This window comes from Typopeltis vanoorti, chromosome 10 (genome assembly GCF_054136105.1).
Source record: "Typopeltis vanoorti isolate ZY-2024b chromosome 10, IOZ_Tvanoo_1.0, whole genome shotgun sequence".
In the NCBI taxonomy this organism is placed as follows: domain Eukaryota; kingdom Metazoa; phylum Arthropoda; class Arachnida; order Uropygi; family Thelyphonidae; genus Typopeltis; species Typopeltis vanoorti.
Window position 1 is genome coordinate 129,959,259 of NC_143558.1, and position 18,753 is coordinate 129,978,011.

The 18,753-nt window shown below is 35.1% G+C and overlaps 1 protein-coding gene across 1 annotated transcript in view; it reads left to right on the forward strand.

Moving 5' to 3' along the window:
* Positions 1-18,753, forward strand: part of Tudor-SN (Staphylococcal nuclease domain-containing protein 1) — a 271,338-nt gene that overhangs the window by 36,462 nt on the left and 216,123 nt on the right. Inside the window, exons 4-5 of the mRNA XM_090399685.1 lie at positions 5,789-5,867; positions 13,484-13,733. Coding sequence (XP_090255811.1) covers positions 5,789-5,867; positions 13,484-13,733 — 329 coding nt within the window. The remainder of the gene's footprint in view (positions 1-5,788; positions 5,868-13,483; positions 13,734-18,753) is intronic.

Below are 18,753 nucleotides of genomic sequence, written 5' to 3' on the forward strand. Positions count from 1 at the left end.
GTCAGGAATGGTTTTGTTGCGATTTTTTTCTCTTGGTTGCAGGAAATGGATGCATGCAGTATTTTATAGAGGTTGTAGCCATTGGTGAAAAAAGTGTTATGAAGGTATCGGAGTTCAGTTTCAAGGATTATGTTATTTGAACAAATGGTCCTGGCTCTGTGTGTAAGTGCTTAAACAATGCTATTTAGATGGAAAAGGGTGGTGAAACCATTAGGTAGTTGTGTCATCATTGTTGTAGAAAGCAGTGACGATTTGTTTCTTTTGTTTACTGTTGAAGTTTATTATTAGATATTGGCTGTTCTTCTTAAGTAGCATCTCCAATTTGGAGATAAGCAATCATGGTATATGCCTGAGTGCCCGATCTTCTGCCATTCTTTTGATCTCGTAATAGCTCTTGTTACCCATTCATTTCTTTTACATCAACCTAAGAAGTTCTTGGTCTACCAGGAGATTTTCTTCCCTCTAATTTTCTCTCCAGTATTTTCAGTTCCCTGCTAATCCTCTTATTGTGTCCTGCCAACTTACACTTTCTCTTTAATGTCTTCACTGAGTACTTTTTTGGTTCCCCTTAACTTCAAATACCTCTTCATTTTTTTTTTTTTTCTTGTTCCAAAAAATCTTTAGTGCTCTCCTATAGCACCACATCTGAAAGGCAATTTCTTGATTATGGATTTTGTGTATGTCCACATCTCAATCCATAATTCAATGTGGACCATGCATAGGATTTTATTATTCTTATTTTAGTTTGTTTATTTATTCCGGAGGCCATTAGTAATTTATTATTCCAGAATGCTTCTTTTGCCTTAGCTGTTCTTGATTTTATATCCATAACTGTTGTTCCATCTTTTGTAATCATTACTCCTTGCTAATTAAGTCTTTACATTTTGAACGAATCGTGTTGATACTTTAAATTTGTGTTTTGTTTCTGTTTTTTTTTGCTTATTACAATATACGGTCATACCCCGACTTACGTGAATCCGGAGTTATGCGGTTTCTTTTATGTTCGTATTCCTGTCCTGCTTTACGCCTCACCACTAGTCATATCTTTCCGACACTGGCTGCATTCGCCAGTAATCCAAGAGCTCTAAAAAATAAATCTAAAGCTGGCAAGTGATTTGGAAGTCGAATTCTAAAGCTTGGGTGACAGCTTCTATTTTTGAAGACTGGTTTGGTCACCACTTCATACCTGAAGTTGAACGTTATTGCCAGTTTAAAAAAATTTCGTTTAAAGTTATGCTCATTATTGATAATGCACCTGGTCACCCTCCTGCAACTTTAATTGATTTTGATCCACGTGTAAAAGTAGTAGTTTTCTTGCCTCCAAATGCAACCAGCTTACTTCAACCGATGGACCAAGGAGTTATCAAAACATTCAAAGCATACTACACACGGCATTCATTTGCAAGTCTGAATGAAGCTATGAGGCAAAATGAGCAACTGTCTGTTAGAGAGTTTTGGAAACATTTTAATGTTTTAGATGCTGTAAGGGTTATTGGAGATTCTTGGGGTGAAATTTCCCAAAAAACCTTGAATGGTGTCTGGAAAAAACTTCGTCTATCCTTTTTTAAATGCGAAATGGAAATGTTGCCAGAAACTGATCAAGTTGCTGAGGCAATAGAAGAAGTTGTCAACCTTGCAAGGCAATTAGATTTAGAAGTCGACAGTGAAGATGTCGGCGAGCTGTTAAAGCTCACATAACAAGGAGCTTACAATCGACGAGCTCATAGAGATGCATGAGCAAATCGCTACTGAAGAGACCGAAACCTCAGATCCAGTTCTACCAAAAACGCACATGACAATTACAAAATTAACAGTTGCAAATTAACAAAATTAACAGCTTAATTAAGAAAGGTTTACAGATTTTGGAGGACATAGATTCTAACGAGGAACGAATTGCAGCCAGAAGGCAAGGAATAAAAAACTCATTGGTGCTTGCTATGAAGAAATTTTGTGAGACAGGAAAAACACATTATGCCGTCAGACGAATCTATTAGATTTTATGAGACCATCAACATCAAAATAACTTTCTTTTTTTATTTATGAAAAACTACAATTATGATTATATTTCTTTAAAAATATAGGGGTTTTTGCAAACCTTCGGTCCCAATTAACTAATATTTTGTATGTTTGTATATATAAATTACATGCAAAATTATACCCCGAGTTACATGAATTTGACTTGCATGCTTTTTCTTGGTCCTGCCTACCGTGTAACTTCGGGCTATGACTGTACTTAGTTTACCTGTATTTAATACTAAGCCTTAATTCTGACTTTTTGATTGGTATTTCAACCATATTTTGTAACTCTTTTGGCCATTATATTTGTAATTGGCATTATTTTATTAGTTGTATTTGTAACTGTTTGGCTATTTTATTTATTCATATGGAGTCCCCCCCACCCTCGTTCCTCCATCCTGAGGTACGGTGGAGGAATGAGAGGTGGAGGTTGAGCCCTCCTAATGAGAGATTAATTATGTATTTTATGACTGTAGATTCATGTGTGTTCATAGGCAAGTTTGCCTATTCTGAGGGATGAAAAATCTGAGTTTCCAGGTGAAAAAACCCTCCTCCATGTGAGACTCGTTAACTCGCCTTTCATCAAAAGAGACCAGATAAAGGTTCCTCACATCATAGAAGGTAATTGAACCTAGGTCTTTCCATCCAAAGGGCTTCGGCTGTATCAACTGAGCTACAGAGGCTCCACTCTGTTGGCTGTTAAGTTGCGATAAAAATGTATCCAGTGTATCTTTTAGGTTATAAGGTTGAATGATAAACACATTATCAACATAGTGCATTTAAACTAGTGGTTTAAGTATAGTTGAATGCTTGGTGGTTTCAAATTGTTTCGTATAGAAGTTAGCTGCGCGTGTGTGTGTTTGGGGGGAGATCCATTGTAGTCGTATCTAACTGTTTTGTATGTGTGATTTTTTTTGTAAGAAATAATCAGAATAAATGAGAAATCTGAATAATTCGTATATATATCAGGGAGGAAATGTGGCTTAGTAAAGTCAATTTCTGTGAAAGGTACATCAATGAACAGAAGTAATATCAAGGATGACCAGGTCATCTTTCCATGTTAGATTTTTTTTTTTTTATTATTATTAAGGTTTTAAAGTGAAGAGAATTTTTTATAAATGAGAGTGATTTAGATAAATGTTCAGCTGTCTATGCTGTCAGCTATTTGATAGACGGGGTATTAGGTTTGTGAATTTTGGAAATCCATATATTCAGAGTGGTTTAAACATGAACTTTTAATTATTCCTACACTTTGGTAATCTCTTTGGTCCAAGATGTAACTTTTTTAAATAATTTATGCTTTTATTTTGAGATATGGTAGGATCTCAGTCAATAATAGTAAGTAGAGAAGTCTTTAAGGAGATTACTTATTTTTCTTATAATTCTTTTGGTCCATAATAACACTATGGATTTTTTTTTATCTGCTGTGGTTGTATTTATTTATTTATTTATTTTTGTTGTTCCTGTATAATTTTTAAATTTTATTTATTTCTTTAGGAGAAATGCTATTTTTGGGAGGCTTTGACTTTATTAAAATACTGGCCATATTCAAATGAATGTTATTATTACCTGTGATTTCTCACTGTGGGTGAGAAATCACAGATACCACATTCTATGCTCGTCAATATTTCTGAGATTCTGTGATGCACTCACTCCTCTAACCTCAACAGTTATGTCTGCATTAATTTGCTAAAGATCTGGCTGATTGTCATTCTGACACAGATAAGCTCCACTTCTCCAAATTAACCTTATGGTTATCTTGCCCATAGATGGCACCTTTGTTAGGACATCAGTTAATTTTCAGTTACAATTTGAATTGTTTCTACATTGATTTATTTGAGTGTATTGTTCAGTTGAGTGACTTGAATATGTAAGGCCAATAAACTAATTGTAAATTTTTTCTTCTCGTGATGGCATTTATACTGTGAAATTATATTTTGGAAAACTTTTATAATTAGATATAGTTAACTAAATGTTGAACAATGATGACCAAATTCTGTTGAGTGCTGTGCTGTGTTATTTGTAGTTTAATTAATTTTTCTGTGTGGTTTAATTTTTCCATTAGGAAAAGACTTAAGGAGATTTTAGCTTTTGTACATCAGATTTTGTATAATGAAGAAATGGCATGGTCCTGATTATTCATCAAGATGGATGTCTTTTTTAGTGTCCTTCAGTGTATATAGTTTTTCTTCAGATTGTTCTACAGTCAAACATAGCATTGATGACTACTAGCATAAGAAAATGGATCTAACTTAACTTTTTGTGGAAATCATAAAGGAAGCTGATTTCCAAATTGTGCAACATGCAGCTTTTAGCATTGATGAAACCTTTAGGTGTAACAATGCATTTAGAGATCTCACTGCGAGGCCTATAGCTATTTGAAGCATTATAATATAGCTTAATACAATTTTTAAGTAATGGCTTCACACATGTAAGAGAAAATTAAATATAATTTCTTATACCAGCAAAATAAATTATATTTAGTTTTCTCTTATGTGTGAAGCTTTACTTAAGTTATGTCTAAAGTGCATGTCTCTGTTAAACTTGTTATTCTGTAACATTTGCAGAGCAAAAATTATAACATACATGAATAAACGTCTCAATGTGGCAGATTTCTAGCAAAGATGCTTCATTTTTTATGTATTATGTAATGATTTTCCAATCATAAAATATCATTAATGTCAAAGTGATATCCAGTTTGTGTTTCTTTAGTTGTAAACAGATTTACTTAGTCACAAAAGTGTGCATCCTGGAGTCTGTAAATTGCTTATCCTTGGTCTCTTGCATAGTCTTCCTGAATATGCCTGTATTCTGGGTGAGTCTATTGTGATTTTTCTTATGCCTTTTGTAGTTGTTTATCTGAATGGTTTTCTTTTCTTTCTGGTTGGTCTTCAAGTTTCACTATATCAATAACTTAAAATTCTTTCATCTGTTTTCTTCCTTTAGTGTTTTCTTTTGCTGATTGCATGTCCCATTCATAAGTTTGATTCACACATTCAACCTTACATTTTACATATTTTACAGTGGAGAAATAAACTAAATCTCAAAAATTTTAAATTGTTGATTTCATTCATTCCAGAATTCAAATTTCTCCAGTATAAGAAGGGGTAAGAAATCATTAATTTTTGTTGTTGTTCCTGTATAATTTTTTAATTTTATTTATTTATTTAGGAGAAATGCTATTTTTGGGAGGCTTTGACTTTATTAAAATACTGGCCATATTCAAATGAATATTATTATGCATGAGGCAGCCATATTTAATTAAATACATAAGTATATTTATAAGTACAACAATTCTACTTTTTCAGATACCTAGAATGGCTTGAAAATGTTCAATGATTGGTTTCTAGAGCAATGTTTCCAGATTATATTAAGAAATTATATAAAATTATTAAAAATAGGAAAAAACCTTCAACTTCCATGGTACTAATATTATATAGATGATATATGAATTTAAAGATTAGACTTAATATGTAGCTTTTACAACCTTTCATGGGTGGGAACAGAATGCAGAATAGAATTTGTTCACAAATTTTGAAACTAACTCTTCACATTTCAGATATGCAAATTGTCCTCAAGATTGTTTCTTTGATAATTAACCAGAGTTGTAAGGCTCCACTGTTAGCATAGCTGTTAAGTTGTGGAAGAAGTTAAGTTCTTACTTTATTTAGGAGGCAATGTGTAATTGTTAAAACACGTTATTTGTTGTCACTGTATTTTATTATTTATTTATATTTGTTGCAGTTTTCAAAATTTGTAAACTTTTCTTTAGACACAAATGGAGAGAATATCACAGAATCTATTGTATCAGAAGGTCTAGCAACTGTTCGAACAGGAGTTAAGTCAAATGAGTAAGTAAGAATTTAATATGAAAGTTTTTCTTTGATTGTTAACTTTGGTAATAGTTACAAAGAATTCTTGTAGGGCAGTGCTCCAGAAATACAACTTATATCTGCTAGGCACAAAAAAAAAAAAAATTTACTTTTCCAAGGATCAGTCTGCTTTACTTTATTAGATGATGTTTGAAAAAAACTGTTATGATGACAAAACACAATAATACATTCTTTAATTCTTCCCACACATTGCTTGCATGTACAGAAATGTTTTCTTTTAATGTGGGTGTAAAATACACTGCAGCACAGCTCATTTCAACTCAGTTTTTGTGTTTTGTTCAAAGGGTGATTATCCATAAACAATAATTTAATAGGAAAGACAAATAATAGAATTCATGAAAACAGCAAGAAAGTAAGTAGCACTCACTGGAGCAAGACTTACTTTTTATGATGTATTGTTCCATAATGTTAATGTTTGCTTGAAGTGTGCAAGATGTATACTGTTTTCAAGTAAAACAACAACAATGACATGTAATGGATGCTGATTTTTCTTGCTTCATGAGTAAAATGAAAACCAGTTATATCATGTATATTTGGGCATGGATGGAGTGGAAAGAACACTAAAGTGGTTCTTTCTATTATATAGATGAAAGTAATAATATATATTTATTTTATATATTCTTTCTAATATATAGATGAAAGTAAATAAAAAATCTACTTAAGAGTAGATTTTTTTATTTACTTTCATCTATTCAGGAGCTAGAGGAAAAGAATGATGTTAAGAGATCAGTTTTGATAATGTGATAATTCCATCTAGATAAGTAGTTAGAAGCTTGGATGGACAGAGGATTGCTTCCAATGATTTTGGCTAGGGAGTAGAATACATAACTGCTATTTGAGAATTCATATATTCTGACATTTCTGCACTTTGTCCTCTCCAGTTTAAATTTGGATTTCTTGAGGTCGGTTCTTCATCCCTTTCCCTGATTAGCTGTAGCATAGGCTAAGCATAAAGAAGGAATTTTTGTCTGCACCACTCGTATGCTGAATTCTTGCTTGGAAATACCAAGGCTTGGATAGTGGTCAGTGATTTTGAGTGGAATGAGGAGACAAGGCATATCATACCATGGGAAGAATTCTTAGTTCATCCTTTTCAGTACCATTCCCATGATTCACTACCACTGTAGTGCCAAACAATATGAAGTTGAGGGCAGCTAAGGAAGGATGTTGATAGAAAAAAAAGTTAGGTTAGTGTTCTAAGTCTTCAAGAGGAGAGTTTAAACCGGGAAGTAAAACTAGAAAAAAAAAATGATGATCACAATAATAAACTTTAATAAAATTGCACAAATATTTTATATTGAAATTAGCAGTACATCATCTGTTGTGGAACAAGCGGTTCAAAGAAACAGGGATACAAGGTAAATACAACAATTGGTTTACTATTGAGACAGTTGCTGCATGCTACAGAAATAATAGTAACAAATTACTTTTCAGCTATTTTTGATATTTACATAAGTTAAGTCTTTAACTTTTTTTTTGGGGGGGGATAGAGAATCTTTTTCAATACTACACTGAATCAGGCATTCAGTGTAGTATTGATGTTTGCTACTTCCTTTTTACAAAGGGCCTGTTTGTCCAAAGTATGCTAAATTACACTCACAGGGGATCTGGTAAACACCAGCTAAAAACAGGTGACAGTTTATCTTTTGTAGGTAGTAAGAAATGAGAAATTTTGTTCAGAAAGACACTGGATGAATTGAGTCTAGGTAGAGTAGAAAGCTATGAATGCATACTAGCAACGATTTTCCATGCATGAGTTTGAAATCACTTGGTTTGAGATAGAGTATAACAACCTCAAATACATAGTGGTCTGTTGATACGGACCTAATGGATCAGTGCTAATAAGAAAATGGATTATTATTATTATATGACACCTCCAGGGAGTCCAAAGACTCGTCGAGGGAGGGTGCCTACTCCACAACTCTCTGTCTGCACCACTCAGTCCAGCTACAACAAACCACTCTATTTTCATCATCTACACCAACGGCATCTACTGCCAACCACCACTAGTATTTTCATAGACAATCGCAAACATCCATGTCCATGGCGGGATTCAAACCCACAGCCTTTTGGCTGGAGAGCGGACACGCTAACCACTCGGCCAACCAGGCCAGCTATTACCAAATAAACGTGATGGCTGCAAAATAAGTAATCATCATGGTTGACTTTAATTATCCAAACATTAATTGAATAGTGGTGAAACCTCATTAGATGAAGTCAGATGTATTGAATGATTTCAAGACTACTTATTGAAGCAGCAGATGAGAGAACAAATTAGGGCAGAGTTAAATCTGATTATAGTGTCAGTTGGGGGAGGGGGAATTAGACAAAGACATGACTGTTATGTGAAAGTGATAATGCTGTACTGACTTGGGGGGGGGGGAGATTTTTTTTCCTGTTTATCTTGCTTATCACATATATTGGTGAATGCTGGAAATTACAAGCGTTTTGTCATAATGGAATACGACCACTAGGAGGATAAGATATGCATATACAGCATTCTTTAGGGAGTGCTCAGTCATACCACGAGGTGACTAGTTATTTGTTCAACCTAAAATAGATATCCAGCAGACAGTCATAATTAGTTTTTCTTACCCAGTGATGGAAGGAAGATGCATGATTTGACCATTAATGGATATGAAAACTTGGAAAGTTTTTCCCAAAACTATTTCTTTGTATTGATTCTAACCTAGATATTTTCAGTTTTTTTCTGAAGAGTTGATACCATGTCTTTTATAACTGGCTATGTCCATCCAATAATGTTTTGGACCCAATCAGAATTCAGAGCACTGATGTAGTAGACCTAAGGGTTTTATTTTATTGAGTGTTTAGGCAGGGGGGTCTTCAACGCATGGCCTGCGGAGCTCTTTGCCATGGTCTGCCAGCTATTTTGAAAAAATAACTCCTTAATATTAAAATGAGATTGAATAAAAAATAATTTCATTAGTGTAAGACATTTTCAGTAGATAATAACCATTACACAGCCATTTTGGATCATTTTTTGGGTTCACCTTCCATCACTATGGCATCTACGAGTAAAAAGCATAAATGAAGTGATTCTTGTTTGGTTTTTAATGAAAAGTTGACCAAGTTGTACTTTTTTGTGCCGATCGATGATAAGCCAGTATGTTTAATTTGTCGTGAGTCAGTATCAAAAGAATACAATATAAATCGACACTATGAGACAAAGCATGCATCCAATATTGATTACCTTCAAGGGCAGCTTTGTGTGGACAAAGTGAACCATCTCCAAATTGATTTAAAATGTCAGCAGGATACGTTTTAAAAGGCAGAGGGAAGAGAGCAAAGCATGCATCAAAGTAAGTTATGTAATAGCTGAAAAAATTGCTAAAAAATCAAAAGCCTTCTTGGACGGCGAGTTTGTGAAAGAGTGTTTCATCGCTGCTGGGGAAATTCTGTGTCCAAATAATAAGGAAGTGTTTAAAAAATTGAGTTTGTCTGGGGTAACTGTAGCATGACGTGTCAAAGAACTTGCAATGACAATAAAATAACTTTAAAAAACAGGCGTCCGAATTTGCATCATATTCACTGCACAGATGTAAAGGATACAGCACAACTGGCTATCTTTGTCCATGGCATTGATCAGCAATTCATTCTGACAGAAGAACTTCTAGCACTCGTACCTATGAAGGGAATTTTGAAAGGCACTGATATTCTTGAAGCTGCCAAGAAAACGCTCCAGCGTTTCAACCTCAGCTTAACCAACCTCGAGGGTGTAGTAACTGATAGTGCCCCTGCTATGGTGGGAAAGAACGAAGAGTTTGTTGCGCTGCTGCGGAAAGCACTGGAACTAGAAGGAAAAGATTTTGTCCATTACCATTGTTTAATTCACCAGGAGAATTTGTGCTCGAAAACTATTGGATTTGAGAATGTCATGAAAGTTATTGTGACTGTTGTCAACATTGTTAGGGCAAGAGGATTGAATCATCATCAATTCCAAGAGTTTTTGACCCAAGAGTGCGAAGCGGATCACTGCGATGTGGTTTATTATAGTGATGTGCATTGGTTGAGCAGAGGGAAGGTTCTTAAGAGTCTTTGACTTAAGGAACAAAATACAGCAGTTCATGCAAACCAAGGGGAATCTGATTGTGGAATTCAATGATCCAAAGTGGATGACAGACTTTGCCTTTGTGACAGACATCTCGTTGCATATGAATGACCTAAATACGCGGCTACAATCGAAAGATCAACTGGTGCACACTCTGTTTGATCACATCAAAGCCTTTGTGGCCAAGCTCAAACTTTGGGAGGCACAACTCACAAAAAAAGACTTAACTCCTTTTCAGCTTCTCGCCAAGTCTTCTTTAGATTTATTTGCAATGCCATTCAATGTCAATGCTGCTGAATTGCCAGGCTCATTACAAATGGAGCTACTTGAACTCCAAAACAACTCTTCTTTGAGAGAAAAATTATTCAATGCGCCCTTGCTTACATTTTACCGACTCCATTTCTGAGGGCACATTCCCTAATCTTCGCTGGCATGCTTTGAAGATATGCATTTTGTTAGAAAGCACATATTTATGTGATCACTTCTTCTCCAGAATGAAGCATGTGAAGTCCAAGACAAGAACTCAGAATACGGACCAACATCTCGAGAATGCTCTGCGCATAGCGACTTCCAGCATTGATGCCAACATCGACAAGCTCAAGGAAAAGCATTGCCAAGTTTCCCATTGGCATTGTAAAAAAGGATGTTTTCTTCATTTAATTATCTTTTTTCAAGTATTGATTGTATTTACTTATCATGATCCCTACCCCTAGCTACGCTCTTAAAGCCGAGTTTGTTTATTTTTATAGGATTTTACGTAAAGTATCAAATGTACAGCGTTCCTTGTGAATCTGGAAAGCATCTTACAATTCTAAATACCGCAGTATAGCTTAGTGGCCCGCGGGCTTCAGTGAAATTTTTAATGCGGCCTGCGCTGTCTGAAAGGTTGAAGACCCCTGGTTTATGGTATACCGAATATTTTCAACATTTGTTTATGACAGAGAAGTAGTTTTTTTTTTTTTTTTTCATAAAAGTGATTCAAGACAGCATTAGATGCAGAAAATGGTATTATTAATAATAATAATAAAATAATAATAAGTAGTTTTGTATCACTTATAAAATAAAATTACTGTTTTCTTCACAGACTGATTAATACATAAGTAGTTACCATATCTGCATCAACTCTGGTAGTTATATGGTATAAAAATTAGCCACAGCATTAACTAGAGCTTATAAATTGACCAGATCTGGGTTTAAACATGCAACTGATGTGTTAGGCAACCGTAGTAGAATACACCCAAGCCAACATCTGACTGGTGAGCCAGTACAAACGTTTTCAAGCTATGTTCATATACAATACTTCTGTCATGTCTCATCTTTTTATTTTTTTTTAATCTATCAGCTAGTTTTTGATGCCCACAGACATTGTCTATTCGCATAGGGTGCATTCATATATCTGTCATAATGTTTGTCACTCACCTGGATCCTGTCTGCCACTTCTTCATTTCCATAGAATCCAGGAAATCAATTCTCTGCATCATGTAGTCCAGATGTAGCCTTATTAAAACCTCATAAAGTGGAACAATAACCTTCAACTCAACAAAAAAAAAAAAAAAATCACTTCAATTCCTTGTCCACAGTCATCAGTTTCCTGCAATTAGGTTCCATCATTAGGTACACAGCTTCTGATCTCTTCTTCCCAAAGTTTATCACCTTACAATTGGTCACATTAAACTGGCAGCCATTTACCTTTGCTCATACTTCCAGTCTATTTGTTGTCATGCAGGATCTACATATCAGGTTCATTAACTATCACTTTTCCCAGTTATGCAATATCAGCAAACATATTTCTCATCAGATCATTTCCTGTATCAGTGATGTACAAATTAAACAACAGAAGACTAAGTACTGAGTCCTATAATACATCACTAGTCACCTGCCTTTTCCTGGGTTCATCTCCTCCATAAATCACTTTGATATCTGTTCAAGAGCCACTCTTTAATCCAAATTGCCAGCTTTGTAGCCATCTTTATTTGCTCCATGTGGAATCCTGTCAAATTCCTTTTCAAAGTCGGCAGTATCACTGAATAAACATTTCCTTTATCCAACTCAGTTGTCACTTCAGTATCAAATGCAAGCAGATTACTCACACAAGATTTACTCTTCACAAAACCATCTTGTTCCCTAGAAAGTGTCATATTCCTGTTCACCAACTCCTCTAGTACCATAACTACTGCTGAGATACTGATCAGCTTATAATTTGCCACTTCTGTCTTGGAGCCTACTTTATGCAGCAGGACTCTATTTTACCCTCTTTCCAGTCCATTGTCTCTTTCCCAGTTAAACATCTTGTTCAGAGGAGGGGTGCTAATTCTCCTGCACATTCTTATAATTACACAGCTGATATGCCATTTGATCCTATGGGTCTGTTTACATTAAGCACCTCCAGTTCTTTAACCTGTATTCTCCCATCAGTGCATCTGGCATTGCAGTATCACCACTTTTAGATAGTACATCCTTGATAAATATCACTCAGTAACTCAACTGTTTACTTTGCTTCTGTTACCTCCCTTCATCAACACTCTTAAAGCCATCCTTCCATAGTCATTCCTCTCTTACTCCACGTAGTGAAAAAAATCTTCAGGGATTTTTTTTCTCATTACTTAGCTTTCTCTCTTAATCGGCTTTGGCCTTCCTTACACTACAGATCACCTTTCTTGCCTGTGTCTTGTACTGCTCATGGGCATGCTGATACTCCCTCACAACTTTATTTTTTTTTATGCATCTCCTTAATGATGCCATCATCCTCATTCTGGATATGCAGTTTGATACTGCTTTGTTTAAACACCATCTCTCTCTCTCTCTCTCTCTCTCTCTCTCTCTCTCTCTCTCTCTCTCTCTCTCTCCCCCCCCTTCCAAATTCTTGTGCCAATGCACTGCTGAAAGCCTACTCCTCAGCATGTCATAATCACCTGCTTTGTAATTCCACATATATCTATTCTTAACAGAAAGTTCTGCATGTCTGGTGATCTCCCAGGTCAAGGCTATACAGTCACTTTCCTTCAGACACAAGCAGCTTGTTTGGCTGCTACTGTTAGATTGTCTAATTCTATGATCAGATTCAACAGTCTTGAACCTTGTGTCCTCATTAGTGGGTATGAAGACCGGATTCGTTTTCACGTAAAGTGGATCTGGCTGCCTTCTAGAGACCATACATTGAGTTTTTCTGGCCTCCAGTAATCAGGATGGTGGTCTTATACTGGGCAGTAAAATTAATTCATCTTTCAGCTGAAGATATTCACACACATCCATTTTCAAGATTGGATTCAAACAAGCAGCATTTTGGTTGGAAAACAGAACTGCTCATGCATAGGGGATTGTATATCAGTATCAGAAATAATATTGTAAGTGAAATGTTTAAATTAGTCATATGCATATTTTTATTTAAATATATACACACACACAGTATATACCCATCCTTAATATTATAAAGAAATTTATATATCCAAAATAAATTCTGATGGTGTGATTTTTAACTAATGGCTTTCTAAAATGAATTCAACAGGAGTTTTCAGAAATTAATAGAATTGCAAGATTTGGCAAAAGCAGCCGGTAAAGGTAAATGGGCAACCAATACTGAACAAGACCATATTCGGGATGTAAAATGGACTATAGATAATCCTCATAACTTTATGGATTCTCTTCATCATAAGCCAGTAAAAGCAATTGTTGACCACGTGAGAGATGGAAGTACAATGAGAGTGGTTTTGTTACCAGATTTTTATAACATCACAGTTATGCTTTCAGGAATTCGGGTAAGTAAATAGTTCAGCCTATAATGTTGTGTCTGTGTGTGTGTGTGAGAGAGACTTCATTTAGGTAACATACAAGGGGGGGGGGGTCTGGAAAGTTCTGATAAACACCTAGAACAAAAATGATATTAAAGCAACTGATATAACCACAAGAAAGAATATATCTTAAAATCCTTTAACCCCATGTTTCAATAAATTGTAATAATTTTTTTTTTTTTTCATTTAGGATGTATATAAAAGAAAACATAATATTAATTTTTGTTCTAGGTGTTTATCAGAAACTTTCCAGATTCCCCCCCCCCCTTCATAAGTTAAAGATAAAAAGTATAGAAAGTATAGAAAAATCAGTTCTCTGAATTTTGCCTATAACTTTTGGTTGTGATATAAGTGCAATAGTAATATGACTGAGAGAAACCTGTAACTAATTATAACAAAATAATATGGAGTCGAACTTTGTTGTAATGAGTTAATAGCAATAATGATTTTAATTTATGTATATTCTCACAATTGTTTGCTTGTATAATGAGCATACTACATAGATACACCATACAAATTTTAGTAATTATGCATATTTTGCATTATTAAATATCATGCAAACAATTCTCAATTGCTTGTGTAGTTCTTGGAATAGATAAAAATGAGAGGAATGACTTGGATTTTATGACCACCATATTAGATTATGGGCCACTTCATAACTTAATCTTGCCCTTGGGACTATCCCTCAGTGCCATGACTGTAAAATCAATATAAAATAACTCTTCCATTGGAAACATGTCTACTGAAAAGAAAGTGTTTCTCAGTTCAAAAAGTTGAAATTATTCATGAGTTAGAACGTGGTGAGAAAAATGTTGAAGTGTGTAAAGAGTTTTCTTTGTACTCTTTAACAGCATCACCATGTCAGAAGAATAAAGATGTTTACATATCTGCACTGGAAAACACCAAAACAAAAAAAAAACTTTTTAAAGTGCAAACTTTAAAGGGAAGGGGGTGCACAGGATAATTATGATAGTACCACATGAACATGAAAAATTTACACTATTACTAACTTCCAATCAACAATTTTCCTCCAAATTAATCTGTTATCTGTCAAGATTCCAATATTATCAGATCTTATATTTCTGTGATTTTAACCCATTTATGCCAGAGGTTGAAATTTTTAAATTTGTACATGAAATTCATATATGTTTTCTAGAAAAATTTAAGAAATAAGAATTTGAAGGAAAAAAATAGTTATTTCATTCCACTTTTGAGTTACGTGGAATTCCAAAACTGGAACTGTAGGCAAAAACATTGCTATATTGTACACAATGTATAAAATCCTGTTTCTTGTCTCAGAAGATGGTGATAAGTAAACGAAATCATAGTAGTAGTAGGTACGAATGATTTAACTGGCGATAAGTTCAATATGAGAGAGGACATGAAAGGGTTGCTGGAAGAGGCGAAAGTTAAGAGTGAGAAAGTGAAAATCATTAGTATTTTACCTCACCATGATAAAAATGAATTAAAAGGAAGGGCTATGATGGCAAATGATTCAATGCGTAGGCTAGGCTGTATAGAAGGAATGGATGTGAATTTCTGGATGTGTGGAGTGAGCTTGAGGGAAGATTAGATTTGTATAAGAGGAATGGCCTATACCTGAATGCATTTGGTATCAGGAGTCTGGAAAAACTAATACATGGTATGAGACCTAACACAGAGAGTCAGGAAAACTAAATTATAAAGGGAGGAATGGTATGAATGTGAGTGGAAGTGCGACAATGGTATATAAATGTGTTAATGACGGGAATGGGCTTTGTCGTGGAAATGTTGACGAGGCGAGAATGATTTTAGGATTGTGTTCGTCCGGTTCAGACCCATCATGTGTGTGCAAAGATGTCTACATGTGTAAGGCATTAGAGAAGAATAGAGATCTGCAAGTTGTTCAACTGTGTCAGGCAGACTGCAAACAAGAGTATACAAAAGAACGTGCAGGTAGATTATTATGTCTGTACATGAATGCTAGGAGTATCAGAAACAAAGGGGTAGAGTTTGTTGCCTTAGTCAATATGCTGCGAACTCAGATTGTAGGAATTAGTGAGACCTAGCTATCAGAATCAAACCTACTAACTGGTATCGAGTGTCATGGGTACAGTATTTTTAGGAAGGATAGAGTGGATAGGAGAGGAGGGGGCATGCTGCTTAAATCCAGTTAGAGTTGAGACCCATGAATGTAGTAATACTACTAAAAATATTTCATGTGGCAGTGAGTTTGAAGCCATCTGGTGTGAGGTGGAATCTAACAAGACAAATTACATAGTGGGGTGTTGTTACAGACCTGGTGGGTCGGTTGCTGGTGATGAAGAAATGCATCCCCAAATAGAAAAGATGAGTGCTAAAAGAGTAATCGTAATGTTAGACGAATTATCCAAACATTGATTGGGTAGCAGTAGAATCTCATGAGAAGAATGAAATGCATTTCTTGAGCTGTTGCAGGACAACTTCCTCAAGCAGCATATGACAGAAGGAACTAGAGGTCAAAGAGTGTTAGATTTGATTATAGTGTGAGAGGGAGTTTCAGTTAAAGATGTAACTATTCTGCCTCCAGTTGGTGACAGTGATCATGCAGTACTCACTTGAGAAGTGACTAAGTTTATGAATGTTCCATTCAGAAAAGGTAACATGCTGAACTACAAAGCAGGAAATTATGACCAACTGAGGAGTATACTGAGTTCAGTGGAGTGGGATTGGTTGCTGGATGGAAAGAATATCGACTGTGCATGGGAAGCATTTAAACAATGCTTAAATGATGCGATATCAAAATATGTCCCAAGAGTACAAAGAATACATAGAGTAGGAGTCAAATGGTTGTGTAATCTTATTAAGCAAGAGATTCGTAAGAAAAGGACGATGTGGAAGGAATATCGTTTGCATAATCATGATGTCCGTTATGAACATTATAAGCAGCAGACTAGAATAGTCGCAACTGTTGTACAGAAAGCAAAGTGATTATGAAAAGAAACTGGCTCTGCATGCTAAAGACAACCCACAGCAATTCTATCGATGTGCTGCAAATAAAAGAAAGAATGAATATGAAAGAATAACTCTTCTAAATCCAGATGGCATGAGGGTTACAGATGCAGAAGAGGTTGTTCATTTAATTAGTGCTCATTTCGTTAAAAGCTATCAACCTGGTGAATGCAACATTGAGCTCACTGTTACCTCTTCACTAGATGAAGAAATGCAGGTGTGTGAGGCCGAGGTATTAGAGCTGTTGCACAAACTGAATAAGAATTCAGCAATAGGGACTGATGGAATATCAGCACGTGTGCTAAAAGAGTGTTCAGCCGAACTGGCCATTCCTTTGACCAGGATATTTAATGAGTCTCAGAACAGGGAAGATTCCGAAGGAATATATGGTAATTCCATTGCACAAGGATCGTTCAAAGACCGATGTATCCAACTATCGACCAATTAGTATCTCAGGAGTGGTGGTGAAGATTTCGGAAAAATTGGTTAGGTGCTGTAGCATTTTCAGATGGTTGTATCACTACGGCACTTGCTTCTATGTTGTCATCTGTCTCTAACAGGTCAGTTATTTCATATAAACCTAGAGTTTGCAGCATCTTGAGACTTGTAAAATGGTTTCAACTAAAAAAGACAAGGAAAAAGATATATTAGTCCTAGTGGTACTGGTTTTGCCTAGTGTTCCAAAAATGGAACACAGAAAATGTCAAACCTGTAACTAATAGAAGAATAATAACTTTTGTATTTTCATTTTACAGCACAATAGCATAACTAGTAGAGAAGTAATAGAAAAATAAAGTATAGGGTGTAATGCACTAAAGTTGTATTTACCTGTCTTCGGATGGTTCTTCAAAAACCTTTTTTGAAAATCAGATCACTTTTTGACAAGATCCCTGCACTTCAGTATCTGCAGCAGTGACTAACTCTGTGCAGTACGTGATAACATCTACCCTTAGGAAGCAGAAAGATGTGAAAAATCAGACCTTGTTGACGACCTTGAGCAGTAGGATATAAATAACTCCACGTGACTACTTTTCCAATAATGGAACATGATGCATAAATGGGTTGGCAGTGAAAAGATGCAGAGGGAATTAGATGGATTGATACAGTAAAAGCACCTTAACAATCCATCTAATTCCCTCTGCATTTTTTCACTGCCAACCTACTATAGAAAATTCGTTTCATTAATCTTTCCTCCCCCATTCTGTTTAATTGACCATACCACCTGAGATTACTAACACATTCTTGAATGCTGACAATGGCAAATTCTTACCTAATATCCTCATTTTTTAATGTGATACCACTAATCTTTCTCAGAACTCGCATATCAAAGGTCTCCAGTCTTTGATCAAGTATTTTATTTCTTTAACTTCCCAGCTCTCAAATCATTAAGTTAAAATTTGTTTGAACACTGTCTTGTATGCAGTTAGTGTTTGACTAATTTCTTTCTCATTCCATATAAATTTATTCAACTGAATTCATACCATACCAGCTTTACTAATTCTGTTGTCTATTTCCATATTTAATTTACCATCTTCACTAGCTATTGTTCATAAATAGCTGAAATGTATTTCTTGTTCTATAAATAACAGGGAAAATGAAAAGATGAAGAAGAATACAGTTGAGGTTTTCAGTGTTTCTGCCTATTTTCTTAGTCTTTTTATTATTGATTTTCATACCAAATTTGTTTCAACGGTTATTCAGTTTAGTCATGGAATCTTGCAGACTTGTACTTTTATTCACAAGTATAACATCATCTGAATAAAGTAAAGAGCTAAGATTAACATTCAAAAATTTTGATATCAGATTTAATACCACTTTCCTTCATAATGTCCATCCTTGTTGCACACCTGATTTTACCTCAGACCATCTTCCTGTGTCTCCTTGAATTCTGCTGACTTACAGCTTAAGTACACCATATAACCATAGTATTTTTGAAGAGCATTCCTATTGGTAACTTCTTTTTTCCTTTTCTAGATCAACGAAACTGAAATACAAATCCTTGTTATATTCCCAACTT